At 43.6% G+C, this 18,252-nt stretch overlaps 1 protein-coding gene across 3 annotated transcripts in view; it reads left to right on the top strand.

The window, feature by feature from the left end:
* Positions 1–3,833: 3,833 nt before the first annotated feature.
* The window catches only part of NECTIN3 (nectin cell adhesion molecule 3), a 62,911-nt gene continuing 48,492 nt past the window's right edge, over positions 3,834–18,252 (top strand). For all 3 annotated transcript variants that reach the window (XM_032098314.1, XM_032098315.1, XM_032098313.1), the window contains exon 1: positions 3,834–4,137. In XM_032098314.1, the coding sequence (XP_031954205.1) occupies positions 3,933–4,137 (205 nt within the window). In that variant the 5' untranslated portion in view covers positions 3,834–3,932. The remainder of the gene's footprint in view (positions 4,138–18,252) is intronic.

Raw genomic sequence — 18,252 nt, 5'->3', positions numbered from 1 at the left:
AAAACATACTCTACCATTGGTAAGCCAAACTGTGTGCTGCGGGGTGTTGCCTGAGCCCTTCCCAAACACATCCATGGATGATCAGAGCAAGGAGTCCACCACTGGGTCAGGAAATGCATGCATATAAATATGCAGACCATGTCCTTTGGTCTTGCTGGCACCATTGTCAGTCATGCCTGCTGCACAGCCTTCAGAAATGCTTTTCCATCGTTTTCTAGACAAGGAATTGGACAGGCACCTTTCTCTACACAGCACAGAAAACAGTCCCTCAGGCAGCAGTTTTGCTGAGGCACACCCAGAGACACAATTACTCTGACTTCAGCTGGAGGGACGATGCAGAAGCACAACCACCTGTTAGCAAATTGCAGAAACTCCGTGCAATAACAAGCTAAATATCTCACCCAGCTGGAAGCACATGAAAAAGAGGCGGGTTTTGTTTGAGGTTGGTTTGGTGTGGTTTTATTTGAAAGGGTCATAACGGGTGGTGGTGTGCAAGGATCGCCAGGGAGGCCCTGTCCCATCCATTGGAATGGAGGCGAGAGCGTTGAGAAAAGCACATTGTTCTGCCACAAATCTATTTGCCCATTCCCACTGAAGTGAATAGCCCTTCATTCCAGCGGGAATTTGTGCCGTCACTTCAAATGTTATGCACATAAGTTAATTTCACACTGCTTCAGGACTTTGTTTCCAAACTACCAAAAGGGTTAAGAACTGAAAAGGAAACGCTTGCCAAACTCCCCAGTCTAAACCAAGGGTGAGGGATTTTTTTTTTGCATGGGGGGAAGGGCAGGTGGATGGACAATGGCCAGAAAGTGAGGGAAATAGGGACTGGAAATAAAGTACAGTCTTTTGTATTTCTACAGCTCAAAGATGCTTTTGAAGAGGACTGCTGCCAACCATGGAAAACCATCTTTTTATGGAAAAAATATGCCAGTAACAATGGATTTACAAGAACTGAGCCAGTGTGTCCTATATGCATTTATTCCATATTATGCAAGATTAATTGTTTGGAGCATCATGCCTTCAGGAGTGTTCTAAGCATCAGGGAGCCAAATTTAGACTTGATATCATGAAGTCAAATTTCCTTTTGTACCACAAAGTCCCCAGGATGCCTGATTACAACAGTGCTGAATCTGGCACTGGAAGATGTTACCTACAGACTGGGCACAGTTCTGCTTAAATATGACAAATTGCATTTGCTTCCTTAGCCTGCATGAATCGATGTACATAATTTGGTGCTAGACCTTCAAAACATTTTATTTTAAACAGACTTAATGTTTTTTGTTGTTTTGAAATGAGAAGGAATAAAAATATTATAGCAGATGGCAATTTGAATATAGTTGTCACAAATAGGATTTTAAGGTTGCACTCTCAATTACACTATGGCCCCATTATACTTCCTACTCATCCTAAGAATGCCTTAAACTTGGTGTAAATGTAATTATAAAATGTAATTTGTTTCAACTGCTAACTATAAAATGGGATTTATCTGTATGGGACTCGTCTATACAGGGAAATGGAGTAATTACACCCAATTAATACGTCTACCTGAGATGTTACATCAGCAAAGCCATAGCAGTATAAATTATTCTGCTACAATTATGCTCATTAGTTTTCCTGTGTAAAAAAGCTCTTATCATAAATAAAAATGGGTCTCTAATGATTAATTCAGTATTATATTTATCCAGGTTTATTGGCATGGAGGAATATATTGGTTACCATGGAATCAAAAGGCAGAGTCTAACAGCAGAGTAAAGGACCAGGCATCAAAAGTATCAGCAGAGTGAGAAAGCCTCTTTTAAACAAAAAGGTTTGCCATATGAACCTATCTATGAACCTTTGGACAGCATCCTGTGTATCACCTGAGTGACCCCACAGCTCTACTGCAAATTGGAACGAGAACAGTTTTGCACTAGCTGAAAATTAGACTGGCAAAATTACACTGATTTCATAAAACTTTAGGCCCTTTCAGTTATGTTGGTTTTCAAAGCAGAATGTTGAGGAATGTCCAACATCCGTCATAGCCAGCAATTTGCTTGTAGTAACTCTTCGCCTGAATTCTGTTTTGTTTCAGTTACAAATTAATGAGGCCAGTTAATTGGCAAACAGTGTGGCTGAAGACAGAATGAACATACTATTGTAAGCATCTGACAAACTTAGCCATGTGTTTCCTTGAGAGAAACTGCTCATGTCCACTGTTGAAAGAAATCATCAAATATTACACTGTTTTGGGGAATATGTGGTGCTTACATGGAACCCATTCGCCATGGACATTTCAGCAGCAAGTATTTATAGCTATTCAGTATTTTCCTTGAGGTTTTGCAGGATAGTGCATCAAAAATGAAAAAAACACACCTAGATTGTAAAGGGGCAAGACTCTCAAACCAATTCTTTTAAGGTTCTGTATTTTGCTGTTGAAAATCTCATTGGGGGATACATCCATTGACGTTGTACCCACCAAATTGACGATCAGCGCCGAGATGCAGCAAAGGAACTGCATTTCTTACAAAAGTCACCTTTAGTTTTGTGACCTTGTTACAGACTGCTCTAATTCTGAGACGCCCTTAGCTGGACTCCTGGGACCTAGGGCAAAGGCACGAATTCCCTCTTCACCTCGAGCGGCCACTTTGCTCTGGCAATACTCGGGAGCATTGGTCTCCGCCCGCGGCTGGGGCACCATCGCTCCCTGCGGAGCAGCTCTGCCCTCCTCTGTGACAGCCTTTCCCAGAGCAAAGTTATGTGCTGTGCCACAGCCAAGAATCCCTGCAGGCATTAGCGTTACAGAAACGCTGCCTGCTGCCCCCGGACCCCTGCAGGCCCCTCTGCGCGGGCTGCACACGGCCGTATTTGGTATTCCTCAGTGAGCGCTGCACAGGGCTCGCTCTGCTCCCAGATGGTTTCAGACCTCCGGACCCTGCCACCTCTCGCGGGCTGGGGATGGAGTCCGCACCGCCTCGCAGCCGTGCGCTCCACGCTCCCCGTGCGCCGCCCCGCTGCCCGCACAAGCCCCGTTAGGAGGTGCTGCGGGAACGGGGCCCCGGCCCGGCCCCTCGCTGCCCGGCTCACACCGCGCGTCCCGCACGGGGCTTCGCCAAGGGCAGCGTAAGCGACGCGAGGACAACGCCGGGAAAGTTTACTGTCGGCAAAACCACGGGGCACGGGCTGCGCGCCCGCGGCCAGCGGCCCCAGCGCGGGCTTCCAGCCCAGCGGGCAGCCGCTCCCGCCGAGAGGAACCGGCCTGGCCCCTCCGCGGAGGTCCGGGAGCGGCCACGGCCGGATCTCCCGGCTCCCGGGAATGCTCGCACCCAGCGCCCGGCAGAAACGGCGGCGGTCGGTCCCTCGCCGCTCCCCGGGGCTCCCCGCCCGGGACGAGCGCTGCTGGTCGGTCCCCAGCCCACGGGACAGTGGCCGCCCAGGCCACCCCGGCCCGGCGGCGGCGGCAGGGACCGGGGGCGGGAGCGGGGCGCAAGTGCCGAGTCCGCCCGAGTGCCCCCGACCGCGCTCGGGGCGGCGGCGAGAGGGACGGGGCGGGGCGGGACGTACCAACAGCCCCCCGGGGGAGGACACCGTGGCGCCCCCTCCCACCAGCCTCCCGCGGCGCTGATGCCAACGGGAACCCCCCGATGCGCGGGGCGCGTCTGCGAGTCCCACAGAGCGGACCGGGAAAGACGGGGGCGAGGCGACTCGCCACGGGGCGGGGGGGAGGTGGTGGGGGTCGCGGTGGAGGCGCACGACACACGCGTCCCTCCTTCCCCCGGATCCCCCTCCCTGCGGCGGGTGGTGCGGCCCTCTCTGAGAGGGCGGGAGCGGCGCGCCCCGCCCCATTCAGTGACACAGGCATCGTGTGGGGAGGCGCCGGCGGCGCGGGCAGCGGGACCGGGCGGGACTGACCGGGCGTCGTAGCGGCGGCGACTGCGAGCTGAGCCCGGAGCATGGCAGGGGCTGGAGCCGCTGTGGAGGCTGCTGCTGGTTTCCCCCCTTCGCCGCCTCCTCCCTCCCGCCGGGAACTTTTCCTAGCGGCTGGTGGCGGTGCCTCCCCCCGGTGGTGGCAGCGGCGGCGGCGGCTGCTACGTTCGGCGGTGCCTCCCGGGCCGGGGCTGGGGCTGCTGGGGCTGGTTTTCTCTCGTTTCTGCTGCAGTAAGTGGAACTTTTCTCCTTGGCGGACGGGCGAGGGGGCGGGTGGAGGAAGAGGAGGAGAGAAACCCGAGCCCCGGCAGCGCTGGGGGACGCGGCCGAGTTGAGGGAAACTTTGTGTGGCGCCCGGCGGCGGGGAGGGGTGGCGGGGGCTGCCGGCCGCCCTGCGCTGGGGGAACCGGGAGGGACGTGGCCGGGATGGCGCAGAAGGGGGGGATATGAGGCGGGGTCCAAGCTCGAGCCCTCACCGCGGAGACCCACAGGCGCTTTCTCCCGGGAACACCCGCTGCGGCCGCCGCCGGGAGAGCGGGTGTCCCGGGAGGCCAAGTTTCCCTGGCGGTCGGGCTGGTGTGACCGCGGCCCGGGTGGGGCAGCAGTGTAAGTTTATTCGCCGTGGCTGGGGCTTCCCCCCGGCGGACGGCAGGTTATCCGCTGTAATTCCCGTCCTAAGCGGCGGGATTTCGCTTGTTTGCGGGAATTCACGGGTGCTTCCCTCCCTTCTCCTTTCCCATCCTGTGGGAAGGACAGAAGGATCTTGGTGTTACCCGGGTGCGCCTCGGGGGAGGACTAGTACGCACTTTGCCTCTGGCGGTGTGGGCTCGTGTCATTGTTCCTTCTCACTGAGAGTGAAACCCGTGCTAGTTTCGGTGTTGGGTCGCTCGCCGCTGCTGCCGAGGTGGGATTGTTTGCTTGCTCTACATCACCCGCATCCTGAGCAGCTGCTGCCGGGGGCACTGCGGTGCGGGGCCCCGCCGGGCTTGGCGTGACCACTTCTGGCAGGAAAATGCCATCACCGACGCCCCTTTCCCGTTCATCTTCCTGTGGGGAACAAACAAGCGACGTAGCAGTTGGAAACTGAGCAGGAATTTATTTATTTATTTGTTTGTGTTGTACTGCATGCGGTATAGTGTGCGTAGTGTCATTTTTTTACAGCAGTGGAAGATGAGAGGGGATAAAAGTAGACTTGGACAAGAGCAAATCGAAAACCATCATCCTGCCGTTGTATTCCCAACGCAGTAATGAATAGTTGGCAAGGATATTTTTATTATAGGAGACGCTGTGTCCCTTCCCTCTTTAATGAAGGAGGAACAAGTTAGAGGAGGTAGTCTCTGGAGGTTCATGTGATAAAAATACCCAGGAACGAGCAAGCCATGCCACCGTAAAACACTTGTGTAGTATCTGAGAAATGCTTTCTCAGGGAGGGAGTTGAGGCGCTGCTGCTGTAGGATTGTGCTCGTGTATGTAATAGTCTCCCCCCTCTGGCAATGATGTAGATTTCAAAAAAGATGATTGTTACTAAGTTTGTAAATATTGAGAAGGCATCACATTTCAAACTTTAAGGCTTGAATACTTAGTTTTCATATAGTTGGCAAACTTTTTGCACTAGTACTTTTCTCCCTTTCCTTTGTTCAGGGTTATTTCTGCTCTTTTGCAATTAGAAGAGTGAAGCTGCAGACTTGACGTAACCTTGACAAGCTATTTTTACATCTAAATGTGAAGATAATAGTAACAATGAAGTTAAGAGCATCCGTGCCTAGTGTCATACAGCGACTCAACCATTTTAGTCTTGATGAGTGTAATTCGGATGCCAGTCTTCCCGGTTTCTTTTTTTTTTTGCATACGTGAACTTGACTGATAACACTTCAGAACATCCGCCAGAAGTGGCAATGTTGTGTTGAAATAATTTTGTTCTTCAAGCACAAAGTTTTGAAGTATAATCTCTGGATAAAAGCGAAAACTTAAAAAACCGCTAATGACTTCTGGACTTGGAGGTTATCAGCAGGGCAAGGGGTTTTTTGTCAGTATCTTAGGTTTTAGTTTTCTTTTCACCTTGAAATTTCCCACAGTTGTTTTCAATATCTCTGTAACTGTAACATGTGACTATGAAGGAAAAATATTATTGCTGTGGCTTTTAAGAGTTCTCCTAAATATATTTTGAGCATGTTTACATGTTGATGGAACCCAAAACTTACTTTTGGTTGCCTTTTGTCCTACTACTCAGCCAATTCTGATAATGCTAGCAGAAGGAAGATTTGAAAATGGTACCACAAAAAAATCCAAACCCTAGTAGAATAAAGTCACTACAAGACCAAATCAATTTTTATCCAGTCATTTCAATTGACAGTTAGAAACAATGATTTGAGCTGTAATTCCTCAGAGAAATATTGCCAGAAATATCTTAACACTCATACCAAAAAACTGAATGGGGGAAGAGAAAATATATCAGGACTCTGAAATAACAGCAACTTTTCTATTTTTGAGTAAAAATAGACCTGCTTTAATAAATGCTGCTGCTTTTTTGAGAGCAAGACTGTTGGATTCAGGTTGTATGTACAGGTGCTTCTTCCACTTCTCAGTCAAACAGTGCACAAGACAGTAAAGTGCATACTAAAGGTACATGATCGAACTAGGTGCTAGATCAAACTACATCCTTGAACTAGGAGAGATGTATAGCATCCATAGGAAGCATCATCATAATCTTTAATTTATGAAGTAACTTATTTTGCATTGCAGCAGATATTTTTCAGCTAGGCTGTAAATGAGGACCTGTGTGCTACTAAGTAACAAAGTCCTCCTAATTCCAGTGCCTCGTTAGTTTGCACACAGTGAAAAGTTCTTTGCAAAGTTTTTTTGATGTAAGTATGAATTAAAAATAAGCAAAACTGTAAAGTGACGTGAATAGAAAGATGTACAAGATGCATTTTTCAGGTATTTTGCTGAAGAAATAATTATTTTTTTTCAATTTGAAGTGCTGGTTATGTTAAGCTTCTCAGTAAGGCTAGAAAAAGAAGTGTACCTATGTCTTCTAAGATCCCAGTGATTTTTTTTTTTCTTAAAGCAGCCTGGAATTCAGAACTCCAGACTAGCAGTAGAGCTGGAAGGATTTGATTATAAAGATGTAGATAATGTAGGTGTGCAGTATACCATATACAAAAATTAAAAAAAAAAAAAAAAAAAAAGAAAATTCCCAAGTAATTATAGATCAGAACACGCTGACTATAAACCTTTTTGCTCATTTTTTGGGTTAAGTCATGGGAAATTAGAATGTCAAGCAAAGCAGATTACTGACTTGGAAATGGGAAGGTGTAGTAGAGTGTTCAGAAAGACAACAGAATGTGTTTTTTCCTTGTTGTATGTTAAATGTAATTATAATAGTTTAGAAATCCATGTCTAAATATGCTTTTTTTTTTTTTTTTTTTGAAAACGATATGGAAATAAATGCACATTTGAACAGGTGTTCAGTGAAGCAATGTCATAGCAGTGAAAGAAGGAATGGGAATGCTATAAAGGTATTTGAAAAGTTGGAATGAAATAGTGGTGAACCATGTAGTAGGCTGGGTGGTGTATGAAACTGCTGTGTGAAGAAACAGAGCAGGTGCACTGGTAGGAACAACAGATAGGAGAATTTAAATCTGGATTGTTTGATAATTAGCAAAAATTTTTAAAAATCTGCCAGAAGTTTGTCCAGCCTGTACTTGAGGATAACTTGTTGGAATATAAGGTGTGATCTTTTGAAAGAATTTTTAGCTCTGTTTCGTTGTGGTAGGTCTGTCGTTTTCAATGTTACTGTTACACTGTGATGCTTCTGGCGTGCAAGAACTCCCATATATATGGAAATGAAGTACAGTGTTATTTGAGTTAAGATCTGAACACTTGGAGTATCATAAAAGAATTGTAGTGATTTAGCCACTTGTGCTACATAAAAGTTGAATTTGATTTAAACAGTGTTTCTCTCTTGCCTTTCTAACTTAATTTTATGTCATGGAATATGAGTGTTATTTGACAGTGAACAAGAGGTGGCTCTATCAGGATTTTCTTTTTGCGAGATTAGAGAGAGAAATATGGTCAAATCTAGGTTGTTTTCTTTTTGATCCCTTTTATGTAGTATTGCTGGCAGGACGATATTGAGAAACAAAGGACTGTTCTGTAGCAGGAGAAGCAAAAATGTGTTGCCTTTATAGAGCACCTGTACCAGCTGATTACCGTTCAGGTGCTGGTAGTAGAGCTTTTAAGGTAGGCACAATGAGATGTAAATTGCATCTGATGTGAGAAGGGAAAAGGAGTTGGGAGTGTGTTGCTTCAGAAAGCAGTGTGTGGGGCTGGTGAGTGTAGCATTTGTGGAGTTCAAAGGAAAAAGAAGTTGGAAACTCTAGAATCAAAAGTCTGAATTTCAATTTGTAGAAACAAAATCCAGAGTAAATGAAATTAGGGTAAGAGAAATAAAAAACCTGGTACACAGAAGATAATCTTGTTAAGTGTCAGCTACCTGCAGTGTTGTTGGTAACTGTTGTCTTTTTTTAGTGTTGATTTGGTTATCTGTTGAAAAGCAATGAGCTTTCATCTGGTGTTACAGCTGCCTGTTGCTGTGGAGGTGGCCTGCTCTGCTGTTCTGTGGCTGAATTCAGCTTTGTCCAAACAGCTCTTTATCAGAAGGTACGGCTGCGGACTGGTTGGATACGTCTGCAAAGAAGTGAGAGTGCTGAGATTGTGTTGTCTGCTTGCTCTGGAGCCCCCATACACTGCCTCTTAAAGGTGGCTGTGTGATGACAGATTACTTTGCTCTAGCACTATTTGTATTTGTACTTCCTATTTCCAGCTTTGAATGAATGTGTTGTATTGAATGAGGGTTATTGGAACGTTTGTTGTTTGGTTGGTTGTTTCTTTTACCCTGATGACTTCTGTTCTGAGTGGTATGTGGATTGTAATGCAGAAGTTTCTGTCAGGAATTTTCTAAGGCACGTGATAGTTGGAACTGAGTGACGAGGTTTGCTAAGTGAAAAATAGGTATAGGTGCAATTATTTAATTATTATTATTTTGTTATGCCCCATGTTGTTGTGTTTTATTGTCATTAGAGGTGGAGGTATGTATGGTCTTTAAAGGTACCTTTAACCAAAACTCTTCTGTGTTTCTATGGTTTGGTTTTGGTAGGGTTAGCCTGTCTAAAACAACATTTTTGAACAGTACTTATTTGAAGGGCAGTTGTATTCAGTGCCTCAGAGTTCATTGGTATCTGAAATGCAGTAATGGATTTTTATTGAGAGGATGAAGATGAGGAATTCTTTGATTAGACATGAAATAGGTTGATCAAGCTTTCTTGTTAAAGGTAAAGGGATTATTCTTTATTCCTGGTTAGAAAGCAGAAGGATTGCCTAGAAAAGAGTATCATCTGAGTACAGGAAGAAATCACAAGAGCTAAGAAGGAACAGGTGGGAATAGCTGAATGTGGAAAAAATACAAGGAAATCTATGAGAAGCAAATAAAGAGCAACATGTGCAGTAAAGGAAAAAAATGTGTCAAGGAAAATAATTATTGTGTTTCTGTCTCTGTTGTGGGGAGAGATGATAAAGCTGTTGGGTGAAAGCTTGTCTTACTCCCCTGGATGTCCTAGATGGTGAAGGTGTAAAACAGTGTGTTAAAAGGAGGTGGAGTGAGGTATGAGTGAAGCTCCTGACGGGGCTCATGGCCAGTATTTACACTGACTCTAGAAAAGCTGACCTGTGGTTGTTTATTACACAACTTCGTACATAAGTTTGTGATGAAGAGCTTCAAGGTGTAGCACAACTTCCAAGTCAGTGAGAGCACCAAACCAGCTTTTTTGTGTTATCCAATACATGAATGCTTCAGGAGTAACTTTTGAGGTAATTAACTTTCAGACTTTGGAGTGATTCAAATGTGAACCCAAAAATTGGTCATTCTGTCCAAAAGTTAGCAATAGAAGAAAATTAGCAGCAGGAATGGAAAAAATGTTAAAGTCTTAAAACTTCTGTTGATGTCCTCTATCCTTTTACCTTGCTTTTCCCAAGTGTATGGGAAGGTAAAGGTATGTAAAGCTTAGCATGCTATCAAGAAGGTCACTTTTAGTTCAGGTAATGAAAAGCAGTAACAAGCTTCCAGACAATCCTCTTATATCATAACTGCATTCTTCTGTTCCGTTTTTTTTGCTTCTTTTCAGTTGTTTTTCAAGTAGTGTACAGGAGTAAAAGCAATTTTAATTTTTTAATAGTGTAAAATATTATCCACTTTATTCTCAATATGAAGGCTAGTTGAGTGTAACTCGCCTTGAGTTGACAGGGATACTAAGATTATCTGCAGCAGTAGACAGCTCTTGCCCATTCCCCTTCCCCAACCCCCCTCCCACATCAGATTTTCATTATCTGGCATTTAAGATAACTTTTTATGTCTACAGGGATTTGTTGTTTTCTCCTTTTCCATTAGTCAGGGTTTGTATAACATGATAGCTCTTAAACTAGTCCTGGGATTAGTTTGTACAGAGCAGAATGTTTTCCGAAAGTGACCGTTGTTTTGAATACTTGGCAGGTGTTAGTGCTATCAGTGTAATGCAGTGGCATGTGCAAAATTTGTAGGCATTGAGATGGCAATCTCCTGCTAAAGGTGAATAAAGACTAGTCAAACAGGTCTCCGTAGCTGATATGTGTAGAGGTGAGTGGAAAAAAACAACTGAGCTAGCTTGAGGAATTTATTGGTTACTTTTGAATTTATTTTTATTAGCCCCTCAGAAGATTAAAGATTAGTGTTGGATTTAACTTTTTCTTATTCCTGTGTTGTGTGGGCACTCTTTGCCCACTTATGTTGCTTTTTTTACTTGAAATACCACCCATGCTGCATGTGGTTAAGCTGAAAACTAATTATTACTGGGACAAGCATACCTTAAACTAGCCTGTTGGATGAAGAGATGCTGAAGAAAGAATATGAAGAAGTTGAGATCATGTTCAAGATCGGTAACTTAATTTCTTTTCAGTGTACATAATTTGGTAGAAAAATAGTCACTTTAGTTAAGTATAAGTTAAATTACATCAAATACCAAGTAACTTCTTAATAGCAACAGAGTAAGTGAGGGAGCAAGACTTCTAACTCATACACAACTTGGGGGTAATTTCTTTCCCCAAATTCCTTTAATTTCTCCAACATCATCTGTTGGCCCTTGCCACGATGAATAACTAACTCTGCTAAGGTTTATTACTAAGGGTTGGAGAACTGAAGTCAAGAGCTGTTAAGCTTAATATGATTTTAAATTTATTTGTGAAGATTCATAATTGCATTATAAAAACCCAGTTCCTAGCCCTTCACCAGTGCTTGTTTCTGTGTTTTAAACACTTCAATGTGCTTTTGATTTCAACAGATAAACTTTCTTGAAAGAGAAGTAATGTTATTATGACTTCATTAAATCACTGTATCATTTAAAAAGACACTGTAGTTCTAAAGATATCAACGATGAGAAATTGATGGTTGTGACCATACCATTAATCACTTTGTGGGAAATTTAAATGCATCCTGTTGAAAGCTTCAATGTGTTATTGATAGCTAAGGTAGCATAAAACAATCTACCTCTGGTAGCTAGCAAATGTGTAAATACCCATTTATCCAGGATATGGTGTACAGGAAGAAGCATAATAAATTCTGTGTAGCTGTTCCAGCAGTTTGAGGTATCAGAGGTAGTTCAGGCTTCTACATGTGGCTTATATGGTCTAGTTCCAATCTTTAAGGTCCTGTCCAAACCAAACTATTCTATGATTCTATATGTCTAACACAACTGTCAGGTTCAACAGCTGTAAAACAGTAAGGTATTTTACTATAACCAGATTATCACAGTTGATGTATCAGTGTTTTCACCTGAATATTTAATAACTTATGCTAGCTCCTGATAAATCAGAATGGAAACTATTGTGGAGAAGCAGATTTGTGTAAGCTTCATGGAAGATCTTTAAACGATTCTGCAGAGAGTGTTCTGCCTTACAGACAGAGGTGAGGACTATGTGACTCTTTAGAACTGTTAGTGAAAGTTCTTGTGATGAATTTCCAGAGCTACTCTATAGCTGTGTCTTTTGAATCTCAAGAGATATGGTTTAGGTATAATAAATTGATGTGGCTACATATGGGTGAAAACTGAAGTGAAATGAAGAGCAGTTATGGTGGTGTCTCCACAACTGAGACTGCTGTGAAAAGAGGTCCTGAATTGATTGCTGTAAGTAAGTAGGACAAGGCACTGGACAAAGGAAGAACAGTGAGTGTTACTAACCTGAAACTTGTCACTGGTGGCACCAGTGCAGGGGCAGTTCGTCTGCATTCTGACCTCTTTTCCAGATTGTAAGGCACTTAAAGCAAGTTTATGGGTACTGTGGATGACTGTGAGGATCAGTTCATCTGCTGGAGACTGGGGCTAATTGAGTGGGATGTCCGCAGGTCAGAAATGACTGTTGGAAACCTTGTGAAATTCAAAAGCAAGTGTCAAGCCAAGTCTCTCTGGGGAGGAATGACCCCATGCAGCAGCAGAGGTGTAGGCCAGACTGGTGACAAGTACCTTTACAGGAAAGAACATAAGGGTCCTTATGGGACAGTATGTGCCTTTGTGGTGCAAAAGCTGAAGAACACACTGGGTGTGGTCAGCCAGTTGAAAGAAGCAATTATTCTCTACTATTTGGAGCTTGTGAGACTGCATCAGAAGTATCGTGCACAGTTTCGCGCTCCCAAATGAGGTAGGTGCTGAGGTGCCTGTGAAAGGCCACTAAGGTAGGGAGTCAGCACATGATGTATGAAGAGGGCAGGAGAAGTGAGTTTGTTCAGCTTTGAGAAGTGTCTGAAGTGGGGGATCCTAATTGCTGCTGACTCTGTTTAATAGGCAGTGAGAGGGAAAATGAAGACAGACTCTCCTTCGCTATGCACAGGGAAAGGATAAGAGACAGCAGACACAAGCTACAACAAGGGAAATCACTATAATGTGTTAGCAGTATGTTTTCCCACGCAGAATGAAGCACTGAAACAGGTTGTGGAATCTCTGTCCCTAAAAATATTCAGAACCTGACTATGGTATGACCTCTGAGCAATTTGATCTGTCTTCAAAGTTGGCCTTGCTTTCAGTTGGAGATGGGATTGGATAACCTCCAGAAGTCCCTTTCAGTCTAAATGAGCCTCATACTGTGCATGGGCAGGCAGGAGCTAGTATACTATAGTTGCTAGCCCTGGAAGAAAAGTAGAAGTAGTTGGGAGTCTTCTATTTAGATTAAAATGTCAAAGTAAGGTCTGAAACAAGTTTTTCCTACAAATCAATTTGACTTCTAAAAACTTACTTTAAAATTGGATCCCGTTGTTACTTCCTAATGTAAGTTTTAACTGTTAGAGAATTTGTTAAATAAAGATCTGCCTACATCTTTTTTGCTACTTCAGTAAGTAGCCAGTAAGACCAATCTTGTACAGCACAGAGCTGGGTGACAGTGTGAGACATACTGAAAAATGTAGCTCAGCAGTAAATTGAGCAGCTATTAAACAGCATTCCCTAGGCTTACTGTCAGGATGCACTTCCTGGACAAAAAAGGGTTAACTTTCTGGAATGGCCTGCAGCGAGCTGGCCTTAGGAGCTAAAAAAAAGCCAGCAGTGTCAGCAATGCAGGGGGCAGCAGGCATCCCATAACTTTGTAATGTAACTGGTAACACATCAGATTTTGTTATGGACAGTTGAGATTTGCTGCTCCTGATAAAATAAGTTTATTTCATATTTCATTGTATGACCACAGTTGTTCAGTATTGGCAGATAACACTAAAACTTTACAGGTAATCAAAAATGTGAAGTTAATATTTAGCTGCCTTTCTGAGGTTGTTTGAGACTTTGCTACATTACATAGTGCAGAGTACAGCTTCCCTTTTTACATAGTGCAAAGTACAACCTCCCTTCTCTTCCCCCAGACCTCAGTTCTCCCGAGAGTAGGTGGTATGTGGAAAGACAACATATAAAAAGTGAAGGAGGGATCTGCTTAAGGCAGTCAGGGCTTTCCTAGGGATTGAAGGTCTTGTTCCTTCCTCTAGAAGGACATCACACACACATCAGTGTTCCTGACCAGTTTTTAATGGCTTTCTGGTTTCAGTGTGGGAAGTACAGTGCTGGGGGCAGGGAATGCTGCATGTTTACAACTGTTGCTGAACGCTTAAAATTTCAGGTACTACTTACTAATTTCACAGAAAACCAGAAACTCCCCAGAACCCAAAATCCTGATAACAGAGTGTTTATTTAAAGCAATTCAGAAATTTTGCTTGTGCAGAAGTTTTTGGTAGCCTTTGGTAGCTATGTGGACCATGTACACTCATACCACTAAATGCAGTGGGTGGTCTCTCTGATTCTGCCATGTCCATTTCTCCATTTCAAGTTGAAGTGATGTTCAGTTCCATGTGACTTGAATTTTTGCCTTATTGTTCCTACATAAAAATAATATCCTACTAAAGACAAAGATGGTAATACAACAGTATTTTTTCATTTACCTTGTTCTCCCCAAAATGGCTGAAATGCCCTAGATAGTTGGTTTTGTGGGTGTTTTTTTTTGTTTGTTTTATATTATCCCAAGTCAGGAGGTTTGTGCTTAAAACTTCTGTCTTGGTTAGGTTAGGAATTTCAAAGACTTTGCTTTTCATCTTGGTTAGGTTAGGAATTTCAAAGACCTTGCTTTTCATCTTGGTTAGGTTAGGAATTTCATAGACCTTGCTTTTCATCTTGGTTAGGTTAGGAATTTCATAGACCTTGCTTTTCAGTATGGCACACCTTTAAATGTCGATAGTTTTGGTTTGTCAAAACCAGCCAGCATTTCTGGTGGCGTATGTCAGAGTTATTTGGGGGTTTTTGTTGATTTGTTAAACTGCATTGTGCTGATACTGAATGAACCAAGACAAAGGAAAGCAACCTGTGTACTCTTTGCTTTGGCTTTGTTGTCTGTTATTAACTGAACAGAAATCCTTCTCCTTTTGACCCCTACCTTTGAGTAGGTAAAATATAGCACAGTTCTAGGACATGTAGCTTGAATGTGATCACATTTGTATTAAACTTTGTCTGAACATAAACAGTAATTGTGAAATGCAGAAATTGACAGTTAATCGGTTCTCTGCATTGACTTAGGTTTGCCTTGATAATGAATGAAGAGGTGGAGTCTGACAAGTGCAGTGTAGTATGGGAAGAACAGAAAGTATAGAGGTATGGAAAAATAAGTTACTGAATAACAAAATAATTAAGTACTGATATAGCACTGCACAAGTCTATAAATACAAGCCCAGAGATATGCTAATTCTTGATTTGTATCTTCGTTGCTTCTCCTAGCCAGCTGGGCTGTCATTTCAGCTTGTGTGCTGTGCAGTCTTATAATTAATATGTAGATTCTGGCTGACCATTACACCTTTCCTGTGCTGCCTGGTGTAAATACTATGAAATGCATGAAAGATCAGGTATTAATTAATTTGACTTCCCTAGTCACTGAACTTTCCCTGAGGAACAAGGACTACTGAACCAGAGGCAGGGTCTGTCTGATGAAGTAAGGCGGAGGGTTCTTTTCCAAAAGCATTCCTGACTTGTGAGGAGGGTTTTAAGCTATACATGTTGAGATGGCCTCTGATTTTTCTCTAATCTGAAGAGAAGCAAAGATGCAAGGAGCAATCAACAAGTGTCCAAGGGGGCTATGATGGAAGTTGGTTTTATCCCTTCCATTGTGAAGGCAGCACAAATGAGCACAACTGTGAACTTAGGATCTCATTGGAATTCCAGCAATGTTGTGGAATAGCTTGTATGACTGGAGTCATGCAATTTGCTGGATTTGTACCTTTCAGGGAAGGCAGGCTGGCAAGGTGAGGAAGAGTGTCTAGAATGCTTGGAGCTAGACTGGTGTGGCTAAACAGAGAGCTGGAATTCAGGAAAAGGAGAGTTTATGAGCTTTGGAAGAAGGGGCAGGTGGCTCAGGAGGACTACAAGGATGTTGTGATGTTTGCAGGTAGAAAATTAGAAGAGCCAAAGCCCAATGGGAACTTAATCTGGCTACTGCTGTAAAAGAAAGTAAAAAATGATTTTTATGAATACATGAGCAACAAAAGGAAGGCTAAGGAAAATCTCCATCCTTTATTGAATGTGGGGTAAGGGTGACGTATATAATGAATTCTTTGCCGCAGTATTTAATGTTAAGACTAGTTGTTCTCTGGGTACCCAAACCTCTGAGCTTGGAAGACGGGGATGGGGAGCAGGATGAAGCCCCCATAATCCAAGGATAAATGGTCAGTGACCTGCTGTGCCACTTAGACACACACACAAGTCTGTGGGGCCAGATGGCATCCACCCAAGACTACTGAGAAGTCTGTCAAAAGTGCTCACTAAGCCACTTTGAATCATTTACCAGCAGTCCTTGTTCTAGTTCACTGGAAGTTAGCAAATGTGATGTCCAGCTACAAGAAGGGCTGGAAGGAGGATTTAGGGGACTTACAGGCCTGCCAGCCTGACCTCAGTGCCAGGGAAAGTTATGGAGCAGATCATACTGAATGCCATCACTCTGCAGGTGTAGATATGGCACTTAGGGACTTAGTTTAGTGGCAGTCTTAGCTTAATGGTTGGACTCGGTGATCTTAAAGGTCTTTTCCAGCCTCAGCAATTCTGTGATTTTTAAATCCCACGTCTGGACTGAGAGAACTCCATTCAATATAGGCTGTGGTCCAAGGGACTGGAAGACAGCTTGGGAGGCACAGGTACAGGGCCCTGGTGAACAACAGATGGAGCAGTATCTGCAGTTTGTCTCACAGCAAGGAAAGGTGACCTCATCCTGGCTCTGCTAAGCATGACAGCAGATTGAGGGAAGGGATCCTTTACCTCTCTCTGTCCCTGTAGCACTGTGTCCAGTTTGGGGCTTACGGTACCAGGGGGACACTGAGCTACCAGAGTGGACAGCGGGTCACTGTTGACTGGAGCACAGGGTGTGTGAGGAGAGACTGCAAGAGCTGCGCCTGATCAACCTGGAGAAGGGAAAGCTGAGAAAAAGGAACCCTTACTTTGCTGCCTGATGAGAACATATCAAGAAGGTAGATCTACACTTTCTTCAGAAATGCCCCCCAGAAGGGAATAGGAGCAAGCTGAAGTGTGGGAAATTCTGAGCCAATGTAAGGAAGTAAAACTTCTCTGTGAGGGAGCAGGTGCCCAAAATATTTGAGGAATCAATCTTCTGTGGTAATATTTCAAACTTGACTGGATGAATTTCCAAGCGGTCTGATATAACTCGACCTAGTTTGAGCAGGACTGAGTGGCCTTTTGAGGTCCCTTGCCGCTTTACCTGCATGAAATCATTATTCTCTACATCAATATTAGAGCTTGTTTGCCTTTGCCAATGATAAATGCATTATGAAGAAACCTGTGCCTAGGAGTTCACTTGTGTTTGTGGGTAATTGCTAGGTGACCTAGTTGGAAATGATCACTATAGCTTACATCTGTGTTTGACATGATCTGTTGAACACTTTGGAGACATCCCAGGATTTCTTTGGAAGTTTGGTTGGTTGGTTTTTTCCCCTCCCCTCTACAGGCTGGTACTGATGAATTCCTGGGACTTGAGTCTGAATGCTTCTGTCTGACAAATGAAGTCAGAGTGATTAAGTCAAGAATATCTTAATAATGCTCATAAGTTAGACTCTGGGATAGACATGAGCTTTTTGGGTAATCTAGCAAGATGCGCATTATAGCTATCCTCATGGTTAGGATGGCAGCTTATGTAAATACTGCTGTGTAGCAGAAAAGTGACTTGCTACTTTATAATGAAAGAGAACAAACAGCAGTGACAAGAATCCTATAGTGAACATTTTGTATTGTATTTTTGGGTTGTGATTGAGTTGCCTTGTTTTATTTCTGTTAGTCTGTGAAATGGCAAGTTTATTATATGGTAGTATTGAAACAACAACCATTTAACTTGGAAGGAAAGCTGTGTTTTGGACTGGGTTGGCATCTGGAACACCAACCCATGTTTTTGCAAGTTTGTGGCTAGGTGGAAGAGAACATGTTGCTGTGTTATTGGTAACTTCCACATTTTGAAATGAAGCAGAAATGATGGGCAGTAACTCCTCATACTTCTATGATATTTAGTGCCCAATCCCTCACCCCCAATTTTAATTCCCCTTGAAAAAAAAAGAAAAGGTGGATATTGTGATAGCATTCAATAGCATTAAATTGCCTCTCCAAATAAGGAGTGGAGAGGTCTGGAGTTTGGAAGGAAGTGGCAGGGTATTTATCTGACCAGACCGTTTAGCAGTCACTGTGATCTGGGAAGTTTTTCTGGAAGAATTCATGTGCTGGAAGCTATAGTTGTAGGTGGTGCTGGAGG

This window comes from Corvus moneduloides, chromosome 2, assembly GCF_009650955.1.
Source record: "Corvus moneduloides isolate bCorMon1 chromosome 2, bCorMon1.pri, whole genome shotgun sequence".
Taxonomy (NCBI): Eukaryota; Metazoa; Chordata; class Aves; order Passeriformes; family Corvidae; genus Corvus; species Corvus moneduloides.
The sequence above is the reverse complement of the archived record's forward strand: the minus strand, read 5'-3'. Positions and strand labels throughout refer to the sequence as shown.